At 44.8% G+C, this 25,116-nt stretch overlaps 2 protein-coding genes across 8 annotated transcripts in view; one reads left to right on the forward strand and one right to left on the reverse strand.

The window, feature by feature from the left end:
* The first annotated feature begins 7,634 nt into the window (after positions 1–7,634).
* LOC119433083 (uncharacterized) lies at positions 7,635–14,324 on the forward strand. 7 transcript variants are annotated; one of them, XR_007464271.1, is made up of 7 exons: positions 7,638–8,323; positions 8,640–8,794; positions 8,880–8,935; positions 9,807–9,987; positions 10,620–10,783; positions 12,289–12,429; positions 12,954–14,324. XR_007464271.1 is itself a non-coding variant. In XM_049658614.1 (5 exons), exons 1-4 carry the CDS (start codon positions 8,216–8,218, stop codon positions 8,893–8,895), a joined length of 432 nt encoding a protein of 143 aa, XP_049514571.1. In that variant the 5' UTR covers positions 7,635–8,215; the 3' UTR covers positions 8,896–8,935; positions 9,552–9,620. The 7 variants fall into 7 exon arrangements, 1 of the variants encoding a protein (XP_049514571.1); XR_005188260.2 differs by lacking the exon at positions 9,807–9,987 and adding an exon at positions 12,644–12,762; XR_007464270.1 differs by lacking the exon at positions 9,807–9,987 and having other exon boundaries at positions 7,640–8,323; positions 12,644–14,324.
* A 4,520-nt stretch (positions 14,325–18,844) lies between these two features.
* LOC119433611 (phosphoglucomutase-1) overlaps positions 18,845–25,116 on the reverse strand; it is a 31,624-nt gene continuing 25,352 nt past the window's right edge. Inside the window, exons 6-8 of the mRNA XM_037700865.2 lie at positions 24,640–24,943; positions 21,978–22,112; positions 18,845–19,166 (exon numbers count right to left, since the gene is read on the reverse strand). Of these exons, the coding sequence (XP_037556793.1) occupies positions 19,077–19,166; positions 21,978–22,112; positions 24,640–24,943 (529 nt within the window). The 3' untranslated portion in view covers positions 18,845–19,076. The remainder of the gene's footprint in view (positions 19,167–21,977; positions 22,113–24,639; positions 24,944–25,116) is intronic.

Below are 25,116 nucleotides of genomic sequence, written 5' to 3' on the forward strand. Positions count from 1 at the left end.
GGATGCCCTCTGTCACCATTGTTGTTCACGCTTTACGTCAAGGGCATAGGAAGACGACTGGAAAACAGTGAATTAGGTTTTGATTTATCCTACATGCGTAATGGACAAACGGTGCAACAAAAGGTCCCTGGATTGATGTACGCAGACGACATTGTGCTACTAGCGGACAAGCGGACAATAAAAAAGATTTACAGATACTTGCGAATATCTGTGGGAACGCAGCGACAAATCTAGGCCTTAAGTTTAGCACAGAGAAATCAGGGATTATGATCTTTAATGAACACACGAGTAACTTCGTGGTGTCAATTCAACAGCAAGTAATACCCATAGTGAAGCAATATAAGTACCTCGGCGTACACATAAACGAAGGAAAGAATTACTCAAGCAACCACCAAGATAATCTGAAAATAAAGGGGAAGCGGAATGCAGCATTAATGAAACACAGAGCACTGTGGGGCCACAATAAGTATGAGGTGGTGCGTGGAATCTGGAAAGGAGTAATGGTGCCAGCGCTAACATTCGCAAATGCCATTATATGCTTAAAATCGGATATATTAGCGGGTTTAGAAGTTAACCAAAGATCAGTAGGCCGGTTGGCTTTGGGAGCACACGGTAATACGACAAATGAGGCATTGCATGGAGACATGGGTTGGGCCTCTTTTGAAGTCAGAGAAGCACAAAGCAAAATTAGTTTTGAAGAAAGGCTCAGGAACATGGATGAAAATAAATGGGCGGCTAAAGTGCACAAGTATCTCTACATGAAAAGCGTGGACACAGAATGGAGGAAGAGGTCAAGGAAGTTGGCAACCAAGTACAGGATAATCGAAACTGTAAATAGACAACCAGGGGTCATCAGAAAGAAAGTGAGAGAAATAGAGACCGTGAATTGGATGCAAAGAATGGAAACGAAAAGGACAATGGAGATTTACAAGAATGAGAAGAAAGAAATTAGAAGGGAAAATCTGTACGATAACACAAAGGGCAGTGCCTTGCTATTTGAGGCTCGAGCCGGTTGCCTAAGGACGAAAACATATCGGAACAAATATTCGGAACTAGATGAGACATGTGTATGCTGCAGTAAAGATCCAGAGACCACTCAGCACATCCTAATGGAATGCGACGGGATCCACCCAGCGAGAACCGTAGGTAACGTGCAACTCCCAGAAGCGCTTGGGTTTAAAGTGGAATGAAACATAAACAGATCAGCCGTAGAGATCAGCAAGAGACGATTAGAGTACTGGTGGAAAAAAAGCAGGGAAAAGATCGATATGACCTGATCTCTTAAAATCATAGGCAGCGGTACAAGCTAAATTTTTGAAAAAGGTATACAAAAATGCGAGATAAAGAACATGTGTAGTATACCTGATTAAATCAAGCAGGCTAGGTGACTATTTGTCGCCACCCCGTTTCAAAGGGGATGCCAATAAATCATCATCATCATCATCATCATGGCAATGTTGGGGATTCCAACAAGCGTAAAGTAGAACCGGCGATAGCAGAGAGGGTAGGGGCAGACGAACGAGTTCAGGTTAGCGCGCTTCCGGGAAAGCCGATTAGAGAGGTGATAGCGAAGGCCAAGGAACGCATGTGGGACACAATGGAGGAGAGACACCTAGTGGTGATAATGGGCGGAGTGATTGACGTACTGCACGGACGAGGAGCAGGGATCACAAAGCAAATAGCCAAAGGGGTCACCGACCTGCGGAATGTTTCAAAGGAAGTACAAATCGCGGTGTGCACGGTGCCAGAGGTTGAAAGGCAGGGTTATAAAATTGAAAGGGCAGTTCTTGCAGTAAACAGGGAAATTTCGACTCTAGCTAAAGCAATGAATTTTACGGTCATTGACATCAACCGAGAAGTGCACCGAGCAGGCCGCGAAGGCGCTTTTGTGATTGACGGGATACATTTTAGTGAAAGTGTAGCAACACCGGTCGGACGTCGATTCGCGGCACGAGCTGTAGCTTTTTTAGGCGGGCCCCAGGCAATCAGGAAGCAGGATTGAGTATTGAACATAGCGAAACACCAGTAAAGGGCAGAATTAGGCGACCAGGAGTCAGGAAAAGACGCAGAAAGGATAAGAATAGAGAAGGTAAAATTTGCTACATTAACATGCAGGGTGGTCGCAAGCAGAAAAAATGGGTGGAAATTCAAACGCAACTGAATGATGAAGCGATTAGCGTGTACGCCTTGACCGAAACGCATCTACGAGATTTGGAGCAGCCGCCTGTTATTGACAACTTTGTATGGGAAGGGTGCAACAGAATGACCGGGTCAAGGAAAGGCGGAGGCGTAGGCGTACTAATTAGGCGAGGTCTGAAGTGGCGAAGGGTGAACGAGACATGTAAAGAGCATTTATGGATTAGTGGTACATGGCAAGGTAAAACGACGTGGCTGGGAGTAGCTTACCTATGGACAGGTAGTGATAGCAGAGAAAAAAATAAGGAATTGGTCGATTGCATTAGAAGCGATATTAATGAGTTCAGTAACTCGGGCCAGGTGATATTAGTGGGAGATATGAACGCGCACATGGACGATTTAGACGGATATACTGATTACAACGGCTCTCTAGTGCTGGATTTGTGTGATGAACAGAACCTTATCGTAGTTAACAGGGAGAATAAGTGTCATGGACAGGTAACGTGGCAATGCGGAAACAGGCAGTCATGTATCGACTACGCCTTAGTCTCAGAAATGGTCTACGAACAACTAGACCAAATGATAATGGACGAAAATGGAAAAAATAGCCTGGGAAGCGATCATAGACGTTTAGCCTTAAAGTTTGGGCGAGATACCAGCGCAGAACATGAACCAATAGCCTAAGAGTTTTTAAAAATGAATGACGAGCAAATAACAGAGATCGCAATCAACATAGAGAAGAAAATTGAGGCTTTTCCTACAGCAGTCTGGGAATATAAGGAACTGGTGGAGGTTATGCAGCATGAAATAAGGCGGACACGGCAAAACAATTGTTGGATTGGAAAGAGGAAACCACGTAAGTGGTGGAACAAGGAAATTAAACAAGCTATAGAAGAGCGTAAAGAGGCATCTAGGGTTCATCGAGAAGCCAAAAAGTTGGGATTACAAGAAGAAGAGGTGCTCCTTAGATGGAATACATACCGAGAAAAGAAAAGGGTTGCGAGTGAGCTCGTGCAAGAGAAAATTAAATGCGCAAGTGAACGTTGGGTGCATAAAATTCACAAAAGAGACAAAGGCGCCCCAAAAAGATTCTGGAACCATATAAAAGCACTCGGAGCTCCAACTAAAAACTCGCAAACGGCTATAAGGGATGAAGACGGTAACATCTATGAAGGCGATGATGCGCTGCGGTACATCACAGACGTTATCAGGCATAACTTCGGCACGAGAAAAAGCGTAGTTCAGACAACAGATCCAGCAACAACAGAGAGGCCTGAGAGATCAAAATTTAGCATAGAAAGCTTTTATTGGAAAAAGGCAGCAGAAAATGTCCCTAACAACACGGCAGCAGGACCCGATGAAATCCCAATACAGCTAATCAAAAACCTCGGTCCAAAAAGCAAGGCACTGCTGACTAATGCCATAGAGCAAGTGATTAGAACAAAAAAATATTCCCGTTGGATGGCGTGAAAGCAAGATGAATCTCATCTACAAAGGCAAATGAGATAAGGATAAGACGAGCTAGTACAGGTCAGTTACAGTAACGTCGGTGACATATAGAATGGCAATGCAAGCCATAAAATTAGAACTGTCGAAGTGGGTGGAGGAAAACGGTGTATTGGGGGAACTACAGAATGGGTTCAGGCCAGGCAGACGCTTAGAAGACAATATGTTTGTACTAACTCAGTGCATAGAGATTTCAGTAGCTCAGAAAAGACCTTTATGGATAGCATTTATAGATATTAAAGGAGCTTATGACAACGTAGACAGGGAATTGTTGTGGGATATTCTTCAATACGAAGGCATAGATGACGATTTCGTGGAGCTGCTGAGGGAGATATATCGAGACAATCAAGTACAAGTGGCATGGGAAGGCCGAAAAGGAAAATAAATGGTGGGAATTCACCAAGGATTGAAGCAAGGATGCCCTCTGTCACCATTGTTGTTCACGCTTTACGTCAAGGGCATAGAAAGACGACTGGAAAACAGCGAATTAGGTTTTGATTTATCCTACATGCGTAATGGACAAATGGTGTAACAGAAGGTCCCTGGACTGATGTACGCAGACGACATTGTGCTACTAGCGGACAATAAAAAAGATTTACAGATACTTGTGAATATCTGTGGGAACGCAGCGACAAATCTAGGCCTTAAGTTTAGCACAGAGAAATCAGGGATTATGATCTTTTATGAACACACGAGTAACTTCGCGGTGTCAATTCAACAGCAAGTAATACCCATAGTGAAGCAATATAAGTACCTCGGCGTACACATAAACGAAGGAAAGAATTACTCAGGCAACCACCAAGATAATCTGAAAATAAAGGGGAAGCGGAATGCAGCAATAATGAAACACAGAGCACTGTGGGACCACAATAAGTATGAGGTGGTGCGTGGAATCTGGAAAGGAGTAATGGTGCCAGCGCTAACATTCGCAAATGCCATTATATGCTTAAAATCGGATATATTGGCGGGTTTGGAAGTTAACCAAAGATCAGTAGGCCGGTTGGCTTTGGGAGCACACGGTAATACGACAAATGAGGCAGTGCATGGTGACATGGGTTGGGCCTCTTTTGAAGTCAGAGAAGCACAAAGCAAAATTAGTTTTGAAGAAAGGCTCAGGAACACGGATGAAAATAAATGGGCGGCTAAAGTGCACAAGTATCTCTACATGAAAAGCGTGGACACAGAATGGAGGAAGAGGTCAAGGAAGTTGGCAACCAAGTACAGGATAATCGAAACTGTAAATAGACAACCAGGGGTCATCAGAAAGAAAGTGAGAGAAATAGAGACCGTGAATTGGATGCAAAGAATGGAAACGAAAAGGACAATTGAGATTTACAAGAATGAGAAGAAAGAAATTAGAAGGGAAAATCTGTACGATAACACAAAGGGCAGTGCCTTGCTATTTGAGGCTCGAGCCGGTTGCCTAAGGACGAAAACATATCGGAACAAATATTCGGAACTAGATGAGACATGTGTATGCTGCAGTAAAGATCCAGAGACCACTCAGCACATCCTAATGGAATGCGACGGGATCCACCCAGCGAGAATCGTAGGTAACGTGCAACTCCCAGAAGCGCTTGGGTTTAAAGTGGAAAGAAACATAAACAGATCAGCCGTAGAGATCAGCAAGAGACGATTAGAGTACTGGTGGAAAAAAAGCAGGGAAAAGATGGATACGACCTGATCTCTTAAAATCATAGGCAGCGGTACAAGGTAAATTTTTGAAAAAGAAAAATACTGAGAGGTATACAAAAATGCTAGATAAAGAACATGTATAGTATACCTGATTAAATCAAGCAGGCTAGTTGACTATTTGTCGCCGCCCCGTTTCAAAGGGGATGCCAATAAATCATCATCCTCATCATCATCATGGAGCGTGGGTGCGACGGCGCAGCTGCCCAGTGCCCGCCCAGTTCCCGATCATATTCGTTGGAGTTGCAGAGCTGCGTTGTCTTTTTTTTTTTTTTTTTTTTGGGGGGGGGGGGGGGGGGGGACGTCGTCGCGTAGGTTTTTTTTTCATTCAGTGTTTTTTTCGCACATAGCCTGCAAGAGATTAGTATTGTCACGTAGTCACATGTATACGTGTCAGTATGCCTTGCAGTAACTGAGCCATGCCGCGGCATCGACAAAATCACTGTTACGCGCCTGGGTGCCAAACAGGCTATGTTTATGTGAAGGATTGGCCGAAGTTGTCCTTGTTTGGCGTCCCGAAGGATAAAAATAGGCGGAAAGAGTGGGAAAAAAACCTCCACAGAGCTGACAAGCCCCTGGACGACACGAGCGCTATATGCGAGCTCCATTTCGAGCCACGTTTTGCGCTCATGTCCACCGCAGTTCCTGATCACTGTGAATTGTCTTTCTTTTTATGGTCTAGTTAGGTCAGTTAGCGAAGGAAACTGCGAGGAAGGTACACTGGCCTCCTTACTGGAAGCTGACTATCTCGAAGCATCATGTGACCGAAATGAGTGCAGTCAAACTGCTGCTAGCGCTACTGCCATAGAGGCCACACAAAACGTGGTACCCCAGCATTGCACGGGCCTGCGGGTTTCAAACGACCATAACCAGCACGTGGCCAGAAGCGATTCGAGGCTCACTTAACACATTGCGGGCTATGTTGCGCGGGAGTGTATTGTCAATTCCAGCACAAAATGCCAAGTATGCATAAAGCTGCTTACTATGACGCCACCAGGCGAAAGTTTTCATGCCCGGCTAACAAACTTCTGTGACCGAGGAGGCCTCCTTTATCCCTCCAGTCAGCTGTACGGCTTCGTGAAAAAGCTGGAGGATCTTTTCACAGAATGCTTCTCTCAGAGTGAGCCACACTCTGACTGCGTTATGGACATGCTGGCAGTTAAGAGTAAGCTTCCCCTCGAAGTTGGCTGCAATGTGCACGCTCTTAGCCTCACAGCTAAAATAATTAGTTTTTACATTGTCACACGTCTGCATCTGAAAGGAATTAACTGTGACAAGGCAGGAAAGCGGCAGAGGGCCAAGCTGCTGAAGTTTAACCGTTGCTTATGAGTTGAAGTGCATGAAACAGTGGCTTGCTGTACTTGCAAATAAAAGCTTTGTGTCAGCAACAGCCCTGTTATCTTCATTTTGCTTACCCTTATATAGCTGTACATAAAATAAGCATAGGCCTGAGCCTAATTGTCAAGTGAACTAGTTTTCACTTTTTGTTCAGGCCTCCCTCCATTTCTTTATGGAAAAAATCAACCTGATTTGATTTAATAAATGTGTGCCAGCGTAATGACGGTTAATAATAAACGCAGAAGGCTACTGTGAAGCATGGAACAACTAAAGTGAAACAATGAAATATTAAAGCCATATACAAATTCATTTTGGCTAAGCAAAGGCACAAACCTGGTTAGCATGCCTGATGTTCTTTTTTTTTTAAAGCCCAGCTGGGTAGTATATGCGCACTGTTTCTGTCTGACAAAATTTTACATTAGGTCGACACGGCATGAAACCGTATATTTGGTCACCGTCCCTTTCATTCAAAATTTTCTTTCAATTTTTTTTACGATTGCCCGATAATTCGGAAAATTCGAAGGTCCCTTCCACATAAGCAAAATCCGTCAGCGACGACCTCTTTGCAAAAAAGGTTTAAGAGTTAGGATAGGCAGCAAATTGCCCAAGAGTTGCCGTCTTCCTGTTCCACAAGGTACTATTATGGGAAATATCATGTGGCCTAAACAAATATAGTGCTTGCTAAAGATATGTAAAGACTCTCAAGTATGTCAAAATTAAAAACAAATAAGAGTGTGAACTGCTTCGAACTCAAACCGTCAGAAACGCAAGGAAAATCAAAGCTTCTGCAAGCAAAGCTTCCACTGAAGTTGCCAGTGGCGCCACCTCTTGGATGCGACGCTGACTGCGTCAGAGGAGCGGCTGAGTAAGCCCACTGCCCCCTTCTAGTACACTGTAACCTAGTGGCGTATCCGGCGTGGTACCTAGGCAAAGGCGATCCTTAGGGAGCAAAAGTGCCCAGATCCGAGGCGCCGCCGTGTTTTAAGGGCACACTGTAGCGGTGCTCTAGCTAGCGGAGCGTAAAAATGAGCCCAGAGTACCACTGCTGCCACCTTACACAAAGCGGCGGCAACTCGAGAGCCAATGCGTGGCGCATTGCTGAAGCAGCGCCGTTTGTCCACCTTTCCCATTCTACCACCATGGAGTAGAGGGACCACGACAGAGTGACCGTAGAGTTGGTTCTTTATTCTATGGTAGAGTTGGTAGATTTCGGTAGAGTGACCTAAAATAGCGACAAAGCGAGCAATGGAGGAGCCGTCGCGAGGTCGGCCGCGCAAGTACGCCACTGCGGAAGAAGCGCGGGCCGCTGCGTCTGCACGGTCACGATGGCGAAGACAGGCGGATCCCGAACTACGGAAACGAGAAGCGGAACAACGACGGCTACGACGAGCGAAAGAAACCGAGCGACGATGCGTGCAGCGAGCAGAAGAGACAGAGACAAGAAAGCGAGAAAACGAAGCTCGGAAATGTGTAGCAGGCCTTCGCCGTCTTGTGTTACAAGGGCGTAACACCTGCCAGGCCACCACCAGCACGGTAGGCAGCGATGAGCAAAGGGATGCAAGTGCCTCAGCACAGCATACGCATGACACTGGTGTGCAGACTGGCAGCTGCACGATGGCTACACAAACCCATTTCAAGAACCCATCTGTTGGTGAGAAATCGGTAGTGTTGGTGTGACTAGAAAACTGAGTGCTTGTGAGAAGCATCACATACTTCTTTATATGTGTCGCAGGGACCCAGGTCAAATTGGTGCTTGCTTGTTCAGGACAGCGGCGGCAAAGGGATGCAAGTGCCTCAGCACAGCATACGCGTGACACTTGTGCGCAGACATATCTTGGTAGCTGCACGAGGGCGACACAGACCCATTTCAAAAACCCATCTGTTGGTGAGAAATCGTTAGTGTTGGTGTGACTAGAAAAACTGAGTGCTTGTGAGAAGCATCATATACTTCTTTATATGTGTTGCAGGGACCCAGGTCAAATGGGTGCTTGCTTGTTCAGGACAGCGGTGGTCAAACAGGTGACATTCTGACAGATGACTCTGAGGAGACACCTCGAGAGCTAACGTGTCTCTCCTCTACACCTAAACAAAACGTCTACACGCCACCTCTCGGTGCAAACAGGTAGGTAACGGCAGTGATGCACAGGATGGAAATTAAAAATGCTTTCAATTATAGTTGTTTACATAATTTTCAATTGTTTCTTCAGGCCAGGCTATCTTTGATGACCTGTGTGGCCCTGATGAATCTCGACGTGGATGAGGTGTAAGATATGGCTGTTGTGTTTCTCATGAATTTGCATGCACACTTTAAAAAGAAATGTTAAGGTGCAGCTACATGACAGGATTGTGTTACGATGCTCTGTGCTCAGTATGCACATCTACAGAGCATACAACATACATGTAATGCTGTAAGCCAGGATTTACTGGTGCCCCTTGACATAGCCTCTAGGAATGTAGTGATTTGGATGTAAACTGAGGCAGCATGGTGGGCTTGTTGGTGCGTCATTATATGCCATTGGCGTAGCACATTTAAGATGGGACGAAGGTATACAGAAACACACCACTAACTTTCAACAATTGTCGAAAGTTAGCACTGTGTGTGTGTTGCTAACATCGTCCTGTCTTAGATGCACTACACCAATGGCATTTGGATGTAAAGTTCCACACAGAAATGCCATTACAAGGAAAAAGGCTCATACTGCATACGTGTCGAAGCATATTGTCATGTTATTTTCTTTGTCATGCAATGCTTCAACATTACTGAAAACGTGGTGCGAAAGAATGCTTTTTATTTCTTTGTAATGTTTAGAGTTATCACATAATAGTTTAAATGTACATGCCAGTTTACTCCTTTGACTAAAAAACATAGCATTTTAGAGGGACTATGCAAGTGAATCATCATATGTGTGTGATGGGCTGGAAGATGACGACAGTGGTGCTAAGTAACCTTCCAATATTTTTTTGTCAGGCTTCTCATAAGTATGAAAGTAGATTGAGATGCTCTTATTTGCCACTTGGGCAGCTTGTGAAAGTGCTAAACACATCAGTAGCAACTTGCTCATTCATTTGTCACAGTTACCAGCAGCTGGTTTGTTAAAGCTGCATACACTGAAAAATGCATTTTGTTGCCCTAGGCCACCAGCACCAGAAATGCCTACACAAGACTGGTCAGCACACAAGAAATACACAATTTTCCCCTCCTGCCTCATTAAGCATCTGAACAAGGACTAGGTTTGCGGAGGATCAGTGACCACTGTCGAGATAGCATCCAGTGGAACAAAGATTTGTGCTACCACGACATACAGCAAACACCATGTGAAGTGCACGTCAACCTGTGGCCAACAGCATGCCCTTCGGCAATGTGCTCTTATGCTCTGCAATTCTATTCACTGGTAGCAGCCCAACTAAAGTTAACGAGCTCTTGTCTGTGATGGGAGTACAATCACTCCAAAAAGACCAGTACTTACAATACCAGCGATGCTACCTTTTCCCAATCATACAGCAGGTTCATACTCCTATGTTATTAAAGTGACAAGTAACAGCTGCAGTGAAGCATGTCAGAGCTAAGCTTATGTTTAATGCATGCACAGTGTTTGTGGAAACAACTGAAACATTTTAAAACAGGAATGTGTGCAGTAGTTTTATTCTAATTTGCCCACACTGCATATCGAGCCAGCATAATGTTGGTATGGATGTTTCAGCACATTGACATGCACTTACATAAAAACCTGTTTGAGGAGTAGCAGTAGCAGCAATTCATAAAATTATGATTTTATGGCATTAAATTCCCATTGCACCTGGATTGCATAGTCACTTTCTTGACACCAAGTTGGGTTTACAAGGAAAAAATCCAATAAGACAATCTCGTAATATAGTCGCTTCCATATTTATACCGTGTTACAGGTGCAAGTTAAGCATAATGCTTTGTTCTTTCTTTTTCTTTTTAGGCATAGTTGTCACATCAAAAGGGCATTCTTGACAAGCTAAAACACCAGCCGCTTTCCCTGGCAGGTGATGGCCAGGTGCGACACACCCGGTCGTTCTGCAAACTTTGGCACATACTTTGCTGGACACTACCATGGACAAAGTCGTGCACATGGAACTTGTCAAGGTAAAATATTTTTCTTAAATAATTTATCCAATTGAAATATGGGTAAACTCATTATGTGCTTACAGTTATTCCTAATCTTTTCAAATGATACAGAAATGTCCAGTGTCTTCAACAGTTCGGATACAATTGTAGGCAATTTATGGTTTTGTGTCTTCATATTCTGCAGCTCACAAAACAGCAAAGTAAAGCATAATAAACTGCTATTCAAAATGCATGCATAAATAGTGTATTTGTAAAATAAGGCTTGAAAAATTGGAGGTCATACAGCTTGGGACAGCATGACTTCAAAGTTGCAGTGTAACAAAGGTAACACATCATAGTGTTTATGGCATATTAACTTTTTTTATTATCCTTTGTATGTTGCACAATTTTAGCATTGGCATTAGTAAAATCTTGGAAAAAGCCGATACGGATGCATAGCAACCAGAAAGGCATGAAATGAAAGTGGAAATGAACATGAACATCATGAAATGAACAAAGTGCTTTATGGCACCATCAATACACGAAATGTTATCCATCTCTGGCTGAGCCAAAAGGACAAAGTTGGCTAATATTTCGTTATTGACGGTGCCATAAAGAGCTCGACTTCCTACTTGGTTCATTTCATGCTGCTCACTGCTGCCTGTTTCCGAGTTTTATGCCAGTAGATGGTCTGCGTTTTTTTATTTTTCTCATCCTTCAATCTTTTATATACTAAATCTGTAGTAGCATGCCAAACCTTTTGCTTGGCTAACCTCCTTGCCCATCACTAAAATTTCTTACCAGTGTGCACATATTTTCACTGCTGGTTGATATTACTGTTTCCTTGTGATACATTCTTGGAATACGCAATTGCATGATGGATGGGCTATGCAGTGTGAATGAATAATGTACGATGGCAGTGTGTATTCAAGAGACTATTGCCCTTAGTTAGCTGTCTGGCATTACACATCACCAACCTTCTGAACAGTTTGACTGGCAGGACCCGAATGGAAAATATCACATCTTTTTGTTCATTAGTGTAAACATGTAAGCTCCGGCTACCAACAACAAAAACAGGCAGACGAATGGCTTTCTTTGGCTTTTTTGCCCATTTTTGTGGTCAGTAGTCGGACCCTCACTGCCGGCATCCCCATTGCTGCATGCCAAGGCAGGTTCAGTGTAGGTAACCTTTAAAAATGGGCTGTGGTGAAACCGTGGCTTTGCATATTGCAGCCATAATCTCAAGACATTTAAATCGGACAGTGCTGCATGATTGTGCTCATGTAATTTGAGTAGCAGTCTTCGCCTGTTTTGTTTTCTACAAATTAAGTGGTTTGCATGGATTCCCCGCAGCATTTTGTATTTGAATGAAGCGTGAAAGTGCTGGTTGCTTGGTACTTGCACAAATTAAAAATCTTGAAGGTGCAGGACAGACCAAGCTGTAATGCATTAGCTTCTTTTTTTTTGCACTAAAGTACAATGCCCTCATTCACATATCGGTACACAAGGATTACGAGTTTATTTTGGGATTCCATTTATTGCAGAACATAAATTGCTGCTTTTCATGACAATGAGAATAGCAGCAGGGCTTTTCCAGCAGATAGCAATGGGGTTCAGGTCGCAGAGATTTTCTCAAAAGGAAATGGAATGGACGATGCTGCCAGTGAAAGAGAAGTCAAGTTACAGTAAGTAGTGTTATTACCAAAAACATTTTTGTAATAAGTTAACTACAAAAATGCACTTGTGTTCAACAACGCTTGATGTTTCAGTATTGCTGTAGTGCTTACTGTGAAAAGTTAGTGACCTACTGATAGCTATACAGATTTCTTTTGTTGTCATTTTTATGACTAAACTGCTCTGTACTTCCTGAATATTGCCTGTTTACCTCATGCATTGCAGAAACCTATAAACAGCCAGGGGTGGATGTGCAATCTGCCTTATATTCAGCATCTGTAGGATGTCTTGTTCAACTGCAGGACTTCAGAAGCTGCAAATAGGGGCATTCAGATCAATGCATTGTAAGTGAAGGTTCATTGTTCTAAGCAGTGTCACCACCAAAATTACCACATCATATTGAGATTATATGACATTATTATTAAAAAGAAGGGTGTTAAAAGCTTCCCAACATTCATTGTAAGGTAAGAATTGCAATGAGTGACATGGCAAGGTGAGTTTTGTTAAATGCTGTGGTGCCATATTTTTGTTTCAGGATATGTGTCCATTCTCATCAGCAGTGTGATGGATTGCATCGAGAAGTGGTCATCCTTCTCTGCAGCTTAACAAGCTTCTGTATGGCAACATCACAAACATCCTTTTCACGAAGCATGGCCCAGAGCCAACAAACGACGAGTCTAGGAGGAAGCAGTCTTCACGTATTGCTGCACAGCAGTGTGAAGTGAGGAAGCTGTACCACCCTGCTGGAATGCCACAAGAATGCCGAACCAGTCAAAAACGGACCAGGGCCCCCCAAATGTCTCCCTTGGCAGGGGATGCGTATGGTACCGATGCCGCCATTCTCTCTTCGGTCACATTTCTCTCTATCATTTTGGTCTTCTGAAATGCAACTCTTTTCGTGATTATAGCATCCTCAAGAACCTTATTCTGGCCTAGGTAGGTACTATGAAATGTTGCACTTCTTATATACAGCCCTTGAGCAGTTTCTGCCAGATGCATAACTCAGTTTGATATCAGCACACATGCCCTGCTGCTGCTGCTGTGAAACTGAGCTCTGTGCCCAGCAGGCACTGCGCAAGTGCTGTAGAAAGTGCAACTTTTCAGTCTACCTAGGCTGGCTGCTCATGCACACAAGCAACTAGACAGAAATCAAGTAGTGGTGTTAGAAGTAGTATAGTCTTCCCGCACCTCACTTACTCAGAGCTTTCGGGAGAAGTGTTAGATGTATGTACCAAGTACAGGAGTACAGTAAAAGCGATACAGGAAATGGAATCGGCACACTTTTTCTCATTTTTACAAGCCTCAGCAGGGCCATATTTTCCAAAACATTGGCTAGTGCTCTTTGTGAAGAAAACCATAGAACCTAGCTCTTTCGATGAAAAACAAACAATGAGTGAGCATTTTCCTCCTTCATAGTCAATTTGAGGGCAACGAAATTGATGCTAACAGCTATGGGCTCTCAAGTATCTGGCTGCTACCCCTGTCGCACAAACTCCTTTGAAGTAACGCAGTGCAACGTGTCTGAAGGGAGTGTAATCGTAGAGTAATAAACCATACACAGCCACCATGGCCAAGAGTGGTGCTGGTTAACAGTCCAAGGCCGTATTTAGTATGCATACATAAATACTCAAGAAAGTAGCTGGTTGCCACCGCAGCTGAATTGGTCGAGCAACACACACGTAATGCAGAGGCTTTAGGTGCGGCTCCAATGTAGCGCAAGTTATCTCTTCGTCAAAATTCATTTCCATTTTCCTCATTATTTTCTGAATTCCTTTTAACTATGGCTCGATTGCTCAATGCTTTATATGCTTTATATTTACATAAACGAGAATGTCAACATTGAGAGGTTCTCAATCTTGACATGTTCTTGTTTTTGGTTGCCTGGTTATGTATATATGGTGCTCATGCGAAAATAAATATTTGTAGTTGAAAGTTAGCACTGTGCGTGTCAAAATTCTCTGTCCTCGTCCTGCGCACTGTACTGTGTTATGAATCCCAACCAACTAGCCCGCCAATATGCCTTAACCTTTAAGGGACACTAAAGAGAAAAATTATTTCTTCTGTCTCAGTAAATTACCCTTCTACAATATCAAAAACACCACTCTTGTCGCGATAAGACGCTTGGTAAGCCAGAAAAAAGTGCAATAACAAAAGACGGGTGGCAACGCCACGTTGAAGTTCCAGCACCAGCTTGCTGTGACAGAGTCTTCTAGGACCTAGTTAATTATTTAGTAGTTAAGAAAGACCACACTGTGTTCTAAAGGAGCCAAAGATTGAGTATGGAGGATTTAGGGAACTTTTGCTGAGCCTACTTGGCGTGAATATGAAAAAGTACTTTGTAATCTGTGACGCCACAGTGACATACTGGCATCGGGGATTAGGTGTGAAGTTTGAAAACTGAAACATTGACCTTCATTTTCTCTTCTAATACCCAAGCGATTATTTCAAAATTAATAACAGAGTTGTCAAATAGCGCTTTATCCGTCTAAACTTTAGTGTCCCTTTAAAGGAGGAGACATGCGCTTGCCTCTACATGCACATACCACTGATTTCGTAGTTGCTAATCGTCTTGGAGAGAAATCATGCCAAGCTATCGACATATTCATGTAATCGTGAGTCACGTTGAAAGCTAAAGTTATATTTATAACCAGAGCAATGTAGGTGACTGTTGATGGGAAAATAATAAGAGCCTTAACCGCCCATCAATTTAGTTAAAGTGCTTTGCCCTTGCAGTGGCGCTGCCGTCTGCCGTAGAGAATGAAGATGACAGGGGTGCGTGTTAAAAGGTCAAGGCTGAGCTGACTTGACTTTTTAGCTGCTCTTGCTTCAGAGGGATTGTATAGAAAAAAACCAGTCAAAATACGAAGTACAGAGAGTCTTCTCCGTACTTCGTCTTTTTATGTTTTTTTCTATTCAATATGTATCAACTGACTCAGACAGCAACTCTACTTCAGAGGGATTCTCAAATAAATGTGGCTGCAGTCTGCTGGCTGTTGACCCTTGCATTTTTAAAGGACCGCTTACCAGGCCATGTAGCAAATTTGGTGGTGGTGATGATGATGATCTATTGGCACCCCCGTTGAAACGAGCCTGCCTGAATTACTCTGTGATACACTGTGAATGCTTTTCCTTCTATTTAATATGCTCTATCTACATTGTACCGCTGCCTATGCCTGTAATGGATCCGGTCGTACTCTTCCCTGCTTTTTTTTTCAGCAATACATCAAACGTTTCTTGCTTAACTCAACTGCTAACCGGTTGATACTTCCGTTTACTTTAAATCGAAGCGCTTCTGGAAGTTGTACGTTACGTACTGGTCTCGCTGGGTGAATTCCTTCGCATTCCATTAGGATGTGCCGAGTGGCCTCCGGATTTTTGCTGCAGCATACACATGCCTCACCTAATTGCAAATACTTGCTCCAGTATGTTTTTGTCCTTAGGCAGCTAGCTCAAGCCTCAAATAGCAAGGCACTTCCCTTCGTATTATCGTACAGATTTTCCCTTCTAATCTCTTTTTTCTCATTTTTGTAAATCTCCGTGGTCTTTTTTTTTCGTTTTCCGCTGGAGGTTACGCGCCCTCTAGGGAGCACTCTACCGCAAGAATTTTCAAATTGGTTCATGATTAGCAGAGATAGAAATACTTGGAAGTGTTGTGAACCCATGATTTCAGGAGGCGAGTTTCACTGCCAACATCAACACTCTCGCCACTTTCCCGTCTAACCTCCGCAAGCAAAATGACTTCTTTGCATTCTCCCATACATTTTAGGGTCCCTGCCTTCTTTCTTTTTTTGTTGTTATTCTCACGCTTTTGCTGCGCGGCGCACTTCCGCTGACTGTCTCGGCCGCGAGCTGTTGAGTTTCTTTTGTTTAGCTCAGTGCACGATTGCGACAGACAGACGGACAAAGAACTTTTATTCAGGTCCTGAGGAACTGCGTTGGGATGCCCCCTTTCAGGGGGAGTCGGTAGCAGTCGCGGGCCACTCCCACGCAGGGACCGGAAGACAGTGGCCCTCCGCCCTCTCGCAGGCCCTCTTCCTCCCAGTCCTCTTCATTGTTGAACTCTGTGTCGCGTAACGCAGGACATTGCCAGAGCATATGAGCTAATGAGCAGTACGCCTCTCCGCATTCCAGACATTGTGTTGGGACGATTGCGAGCTGCGCATGAGAACATTTGCACTGTTGTCTGGCTGCTTCTGCGAAATGGATCCCTCAATGCGCGCACGTTTGGAGAGGCTGGCCAGGCAAGGCGCAGCGCTTCATCTCCAGGCAGCCCATGCTGAACGCCGCCTGGCATGGGGGATGTTGCGACATCTTTACGGGCACCAGACTACAACAGTATATAAAGTCAGTGCCACGTGAACACTGAGGTAGATGTGAGCGGATGAAAGAGCATGATCTCACGCTGCAGCATGGTAGAAAATGACAGTTTCGTCGGTTTCGTTCTCTGCGCGCTTGACTGCACGACGTGGGAACAAGCAGACGAAACAGAAGTACTTTCGCGCTAAATATGAGCTGGAACACACGAGCCGTGGCCACAGCTATGCTCTCGGAAAAAAAAATGTGGAGAGGGTTTCGCTATTCCAGAAATTCGCATACCCCAGTGCTCTACACTTTCTACTTTCTTTGCGGAGTGATAATACAGTGGCCCGCAGAGCAGCCCGTAAGTCCTTAGTCTTTAGCACAGCGTGCTTCGTTATGGCGCAAGCTGTCCTAGCTTCGTAACTATTCGTGTTTAGAGCGGCCGTTCCTGCGACGAGCGTTGGCGTGGTCCCTCGTAACTGAGCGAACAAGCATAGCGAGGAATGAAAGCGAACGCGGAGTGCAGTGGGAGATGAAAGACTGCGATAACGAAGAAAGCGCGAGCAGGAGGGTATGGCTAAAGCATGAGAAGAAAGGCATAGTGCAGCGCATGACGCATGGGCTTTTGTGGCGACTATGGCTACGATATGGTGCCAGAGTAGCACACGTAGTCTGTATGGAAATGAAGAGTTTCACAAGCGGAGGTCTGTCTGCGGTGGCTGCTGCGAATCGCACACGCATCACCCACGCGCATCATCCACTCTCCACTTCATTTGCAACGTGCCACTCGAGACATTGTCTGCGCCAGTTAATATATTGCAAAATGAAAACACTTAAAGAGCTGTGCTCAAATTTCGCATTAGGGAGTATCGTAATCGTCGATCAACTTTTTAGAAATCTGCGATGGAGCGATAGCTGCTCGGTGGGCCAGTGTATTATCGCTCTGCAAAGAAAGCAGACGGAGAGCAGGGGGTATGCACATTGCTCAAATGGCGACACCCTTCCCACTTTTTTCTCAAGGTCGCTGCAGCCACGGGTCGCGTGTTGCAGCTTAATATTCAACGTAATAGTACATTTATCTTGCTACGGTACAAAGTAAGACAGACTCACATACATTCATTTTGTATGTTTCATTATTTCTCTAAGCTTTCATTTGTCTTTTGAAGCACCAGATCAAATAACTGATGTTGCCTTGAATATTGCTTGAAGTCACATCACTGTAAGTAATGTCACGGCACTGTCATTTACGTAGGTGCACTTGTACGACAGACGCCGACTCTCCTACTGGGAACCCATCGCCCACGAGGAGAAGGGCGCACGGCGTTTGGTTTGAAATTTTAGCTCTTTTCGCGACGCGTAGCGGTGTAATACTTTGCAGTCACGATCGTTAGCTACTGTATGCACTGCACTTGTCAGCTTGAAATGGCCAGACCTTGTGAGAGACCCTTTAACGCACGCTTCTGTCATGTTCATCCTCTTAGGACAGCTCACATATTTTGAGGAAACAACAATTCATATCCAGATGGCCACGGCACTACACCCCCAAGAAAAAAAATGTGAGATCATGTAAGTTTTTATATCTGTTTGCCATCTGGCTGAAAATGGCACGGGTACACAATCATCGTCGCTGTTACGGGCTTGTTCTTCCAAATTTCCTGGGCCAAATGCTGTCTTTTTGTCTTGCTGGCACTTGGGAAAGGATATGTAATGATACCTCATGACTCTTCCCCTGTGGATGTGGAAGAGTCTTCCACCTTGAGATTGCATGCAACAATACTCTTGAGACTTATTTTTGCAGCGCTGCTCGCACATCAAAAGAGGGTTTGACAAGCGAGCGATCTACGCAGCAGACACTGTTGTTTCGGCGTGTGGGCCGAAACTCTATGACTTACCCAGATAAGCTTGCGCGTATCCCTAATAGAGTGATTCGCGGCTGCTTTGTGGTGACCGTTTTGTGAAAATTGCGAATACGGAACATCATGACGGTGGCGAATATTCGCTTGAAGTGTCCACATAACTGCTATGTCAATAAAAATAAAAAAGGTCTATAAATACATTCACCGCGCTGGCACGCTTTAGGGCATGCAACAACCGGGCACAACTCTCATAACTATACAATGAAACAAGTCCAAATAAGTGGGTTTTATTGCCTCGAGGAGAATGAAAAGTGGGCAGAGAAGCGGGCACGGAAGGTGGTACACTGCTCTGCATACAGCATCATCCGATGCCGTCGCCGTTCAACCCAATTTTACCGGCAGCTTTTGCGCAGTAGTCTTGACACCGGGGACTAGTTGCGCCCCGCACTGAGCAAGCGGGGCGGCAGTGGGGAGAGGGGGCGGTGAGCGACGCCTGTCCAGGCTCACGTGATCACGGTCGGCCTAGTGCGGCCGGTGAAATTCTTCATGTCCGAGATGTGAATGGCAATGGCCACCAGGGGACGCAGCATTTTCTGCATGGTTTAAAACGAAACGAGGAAGAGGGAAAAAAATATGCAAGGCGCTCGTGTATTGTTGAGATGCAGCTATGGTGCACTTCTTTTCTGAGGATAAGGCAGACTGTCAAAGAATGCGAGGTTATTTAAAAGGGGGTGTAGCCACGGAGCTGAACTTTGTGTACCATGCAAAAATACTGCAACAACACACATAGTTGGAATGTGACAACGGACTTCCCATTGTAGATAAAACCGTAGGCAGTCACCATGAAGGTTCAAGACGGTAAAGAATGGTACTGTAAATGTAAGTGAGAGACGCAATATTGGTGGCGCATGGCAGAGAATAACCACAGCGACGACCAATAAAAATTGGTATAAAGGCTCAGAAAATGATGTAACGCACAGATTTATTGTAGGCATCAGAAGTTGAATATCGCTATATAGTTGATTTGAATATGAACTTGAACAGTATATGCTGGATTGTGATCCACACGTTACCGCCTCATTTCAAAAGGATATTCAGTGATAATCATCAGCATTACTCGTAGCTCAAGATGTAGCTATTAATGTGCGTCACTACGCATTCTCGACAGACCGTGACAAGATTCTGGCTTGATGTTCCCCTACCGCGGTGACTTAGTGCTTGGTTACGGCGTTGCGTTCTGATGCTGAATACGAGGTCGCCGGTTCGACTGCCATGTGCGGTAGCTGCATTCCCAAGAATCCTTAAGTCATCACTGCAATTTCAATCAAGGTATCAAGGCTTAGACGGGCCCCAAGAAAATAGTTCGACTTCATTCTATCTGATCAATAAATACTTTACGCGAGCAACTGCTGACCTCGCTGAACACACTTTAGGGAGCCAAGTGTACCATGGCCCCTTTATCTAAGTGCCACATTCTTTTTCAGCGAAGAAATGAGTGAGAAAGAAATGAGCGAAGAGCCGTTAAATTTAAATACTCGGTTATATTGTTTACTTAAGTTGCTTTAAGGACTGCTGTTGCAATCTTGTAGGGACAGGCATTTCATGAATGTCATTTTGGATCAGCGTAGAGGGTAGGAGAGCTTGAAAAGGGGCGAATTGCGAGACTGCTCGTGTACCGGGCTTTGGGTGCACATGAAAGAGACAACATAAAAATAAATAGTAGAATAAACTTAGCTGCATTAGTAAAAATTGCTCTTCCTACAATACCAAGAAAGCCTTTGTGCCACGAGAAGAGTCTTGATAAGCCAGATAAGATGCAAAAACAAAAGACTGGTGGCAACACCGCTTTGAAGTTACTGCACGAGCTTATTGTGATGTCACAGATTTTGACGGCATTTACCAGGGCCCAGTTAATCCATTATCACTAATGATGGACTACATTGTATTCTAAAGGAGTCAGAGAACGAACTTTGGAAGTTTCAATAGCTTTTGACTGGCCGCGTTAGCTCAGTTGCTGTGCCGTTACGCTGCTGAGAACGAGGTCTCAAGTTTAAACCCCGCTGTGGCGGCTGCATTTTGGTGGGGGCAGAGTGCAAAAGCGCTTGTTTACCATGTATTGGATGCGCATTAAAAAGACCCAGGTAGTGAAAATTATCCGGAGTCTCTCACTACGGCGTGCCTCAGAATCAGATCATGGTTCTGGTACATATAAAATTCCAGAATTTATTTTTATAGAATTTTACCTGAGCCACAACAGCAGAAGTAGGAAAAAAAGATGGCATGAACTACATGACGTCACACATAAGAGTTTCTCACTATAACACCTAGAGGGTAAACTGGTGCCACCGTCTATGCGAGTTTCTTAAAGGGCGCCATGCCCTCATGGGAATGACGGGATATGTGTCTGCGAGGCTTGTGTTGGCTGGTGTTGAATGAGGCTTCGTCTAAAACGTGGATATGGCTACACAAATAATGCGTTCTTAAAGTAAAATCTACATAAATGGCTTTCATTCACTCATATTACATCTCTCAATAAAGTTTACTCACCTACAATGCAGAAACAAGCGAAGAAAAGCAAGAACAGACGACAAGTTGTTCCAAAGCGAGAGATAATCTTGTCGTCTGCCCTCCAACTTTAGCGGCCAGCTGACACTTTTTACATTACATATAATTGTGCATACAATAGTAAGTCCTCAAAATTAAACAAAACATGTTTTTGTGTAATAATAAAGCTAAAGCAGTTTTTTACGTGCTGTTTTAGCAGGAAATGAATCATTGTGACAGACAGAACGGTGCTAGCCAGGTGCGTCTTCAAGGCGTTCTGGCTCTCCAAGAACGATGCCAATCTGAAGTCACAATATACCGGCATTCCCATGGATACCACAGTGCAGCAGCGCCAGTTTTCCGTCTAGGTATTATAGTGAGAAACTCTATGACGTCACACTGACGTAACGGCACTGGCTTTCAGCACGAAATTCAAGAATAAAACTTCCATCTTTTTGCTGTTCTGATAATGAACCTCTCACCGCAATATTAACAAAACTAGAGTTTCAAAAGAACACTTCATCAGTCTAAACTGATTTAGCGCTTCTTCTAGAGTGTATCTTTATTTACTCCACAGCTTCTATGCGAGCTTTATGATAAGTAATGCTGTATAACCGAAGTGCTTGTCACAAAGAACAGATATATTTAAAAACTACAAAAGCCTAAGATAGTTGATAAGGTTGCAACACATACATGTTGTTTGATATGCAAATAGCATGCGCTCCTAAGAAACATCCTAGACAAGTGGATGACGTCCCGAAAAGGTTGAGTCGGGACTCCTCGTATATCCGGAATAGCCTCGTATAAAAGTGGGACAGCTGGACGAGCTCAAAATCAAAGAGGGTGGGGAGGAAGAGTACCTGCGAGTCCTCCTTGCACTTCAGAGGGTCTGGCTCGTAGCTGTCAATGTAGATCCGAATGGTGGCGCCCGTGCTGCCAGTGCCGCTCAGGCGGTACACAATGCGAGAACCGTCGGTAAACACAATGCGCAGGCCCTGCGAGAGACAGTGCTTGGATGAACACCAAATGACCATGCGGCACGCCAAGCGCATGCAGGACGACCAACATAGCGAGGTGGACAACATGGCAAAAGGGCGCAGGTACCATGCTGCGAAATTGGACAACTTTAGGAGCATACACTAAATTCAAAAGGGACTTTCTGCACAGGCATATCCAATTTAGCAGCATGGTACTGTGCATGTGTCACCCATGTTCATATTCAGGCAGCACACGTCTCGATTTTGTGAGTGTAGTCCAGTTAATCCATTATCACTAAAGATGGACTACATTGTATTCTAAAGGAGTCGGAGAACAACGCTGCCAGAGGGCAGCGTTGTTTCTTGAATAGGGCATGTTGGAAAACCCTTCCCCCCCCACTTCGGCATTATTGAAAGGAACATGAGCAGGCACTGTGTGAGGAAGAGCCATGGAGGGAGGGAGGGAGAAATGCACAACAGCCAAGGCCCAACATAAAGCGCGCGGTATATGTAGGTTTTAGTAATCCTGCTCAAAGGCAGAGTTTTACGGCAGGGCAGCTGAACCAGTGCATGTCGATTAAGAACTACTATTAAGAAACCAGCTAGCGTGAGATGGGTAATTGGAGAGTCTGGGCCAATATGCTCAGTCTCGGAGGTCACATGTTGGGCTGACACTGCAAGGGAAAAAGTGAAAGGAATGGCTTCACAGAGAGTTCGCTTGCCAGTTGGCTGGATGTATGATGTAGTCCTAGTTTATTTCCTTCCTTAATGCTTGCAATGCTGCGTCATGCTTCAGGAAGTTCGGTCTTTAGCAGACGCTACAGCAGCGTTGGAAGGGATGCTACGTAATAGCCTCAATATGGCTCTTCGTAAGAAGATTCTGACCCGATGACGATTCATTGGCATTCCCTTTGAAATGGCGGTGGAAAATAGCCACATAGCCTGCTTGGACTAAGCAGGTATGCTATTCATGCTTTTCAGTCTACCATTGTGTCTACATATCTCATTTCTGTTAAACTTAAAACCCGGATGGATGGATGCTAGGAGCATCCCCTTTGGAACGGGGCGGTGGGTTGCGCCACCAAGCTCGTTGATATATTATATTGCCTAATGTGCTACCTGTAAAAAAAAAATGTGAAGAATTTCCATCACCAAACTTTTTGAACCCCTATTGAGAACTTTCTTTTTGTTGTCGTCGGCGTCGTCGTGATGTTCCATATAAAGTCCAAGTGCAATAACACCGTAGTACAGACTAGGTAAGCCAAAGGATCATAACTTCTTGGGCGCTGTGTTCTCGTCGCTTCATTCACACTGAAGTAAGAGGCAGCACGAATTAAATTCGCTAGCTGCTGCTGCCGCGCTTCCTCACTCCAGCATTTTGACAGTGTGTCCGCGCTCATTGAGAGAGATGTGTTTGTTTGCCTGTGCAGGCGTGACACCATGTTTATTAATTTTATTAGTAAGCGAATGTTTACGAGTTTATACAGCCGATAAAACTACTATCCTTACTTCGTATAGCTGTCTGCATACTAATTTGCTAACACAATCGATGCTTTGCCTTTCGGGTGAAGCTGCGACATTTTATTAGTTCCACTTAGAGTTTGTATTAAGTCAGAGAAAAAGCCATAGAAACTGCTTGAAGCATGGAGTTTCCTACAAAAATTCACCGCCAATTACGATACTCCCTAATGCGAAATTTGAGCGCAGCTGTATAGTGTTTTCATTTCGCAATATGTTGGCTGGCACAATCTGTCTCGTGAGGCACGTTGCAAACGGAGTGATTCACAGCAGCCGCTGCAGACAGACCTCCACTCATGCAGCGCTTTGTTTCCATACAGACGACGTGCGCTACTCTGGCGCCATCTCGTAGTCATCGTCGCCACAAGGCCCATCTTACGCGGCACTACGCTTCTCACACTTTTGCCATATCCTCCTCCTCTGCTTTCCCCCTCGCGCTCTCTTCGCTACTGCTGTCTTTCATCTCCCGCTGCGCTCCGCGTTCGCTTTCATCCTTCGCTGTGCTTGTTCGCTCGGTTACGAGGTACAACGCTGACTCTAAAAGGCACTCTAAAATTACTACGGGACACTCTGGTGCTTGTGTCTACAGAAACTACAAGTGGTAATTCAACTAGCGTGGGGATGGTGGGTAGTGCATGGATTCGCCTATAGCTCCGTCCTCATGGCTTCAAATGGTTTTGTGATCCGCCGATTATTGTTTACACTAAAATAGTGCATTACAAATGTCACAATTTGTAATGATTATGCATGCGCGTAAAGTAGGATATAAGTAGGTAAAAAACTTAGGATATTGCTTGGAAACTTGAGGCAATAAAGGCAGCTACAGCATAGCATTTAAAGCCGCAACAGCCTCTGAAGCCACACGCACCAAGACCAGACAAATCCATGCACTAACCATCATTCCCATGGTAGCTGATCAATCGCAGTGTCAGACTTCACTCTAGTAATTTTGGTGCGAAGCCGAGTACAATGCACGGATGGAGTAAGTACACATGGTGGTGTTGCACATGCACATACGCGCGCGTACCTGCTTCTCCGAAGTGGACCCATCGATTGGGTCAGTGTACGAGAAGTTGTCGGCCTTGGCCACAGTATAGGTACGGCCGTCGCACAGGAAGCGGCGCCCCTTGAAGGCCGGGTCGTTCATGCGGCCCTCAACGTGCTGCATCAACTGGTGCGCGGCTTCGGTCTCGCACTGCTCGTAGTCGTAGCGCGTGAAGAAGTTGCGCCCGTAGCGCGCCCAGTGGTCCTCACACATCTCCTGGACGCCCTTGCCGCTGTGCGCCAGCACCGACAGCCACGCCAAGGCGGCCCACACGCCGTCCTTTTCCCTGCACAGAGGGCAGCCCTTTCATTGTTTCCGTGGGCCCGCTCACATTCTATCTGCAACTTTCACTGATGTTTAAGAGAGTAGGCTAGTTGGTACTGCATAACTTGAGGTTGAGCGCAAGAGAGCACGTAGGACAACAGAAGGAAACGAAGACACAACGCTACTAACAACTGA

The sequence above is a fragment of the Dermacentor silvarum genome, chromosome 11 (genome assembly GCF_013339745.2).
Source record: "Dermacentor silvarum isolate Dsil-2018 chromosome 11, BIME_Dsil_1.4, whole genome shotgun sequence".
In the NCBI taxonomy this organism is placed as follows: domain Eukaryota; kingdom Metazoa; phylum Arthropoda; class Arachnida; order Ixodida; family Ixodidae; genus Dermacentor; species Dermacentor silvarum.

Coding starts and splice junctions, on each gene's coding strand:
- LOC119433083 (XM_049658614.1), top strand. CDS start 8,216: ATGAGCAAAGGGATGCAAGTGCCTCAGCACAGCATACGCATGACACTG. Junction 8,324..8,404: donor TTTCAAGAACCCATCTGTTG/GTGAGAAATCGG, acceptor TATGTGTCGCAG/GGACCCAGGTCAAATTGGTG. Junction 8,558..8,639: donor TTTCAAAAACCCATCTGTTG/GTGAGAAATCGT, acceptor TATGTGTTGCAG/GGACCCAGGTCAAATGGGTG.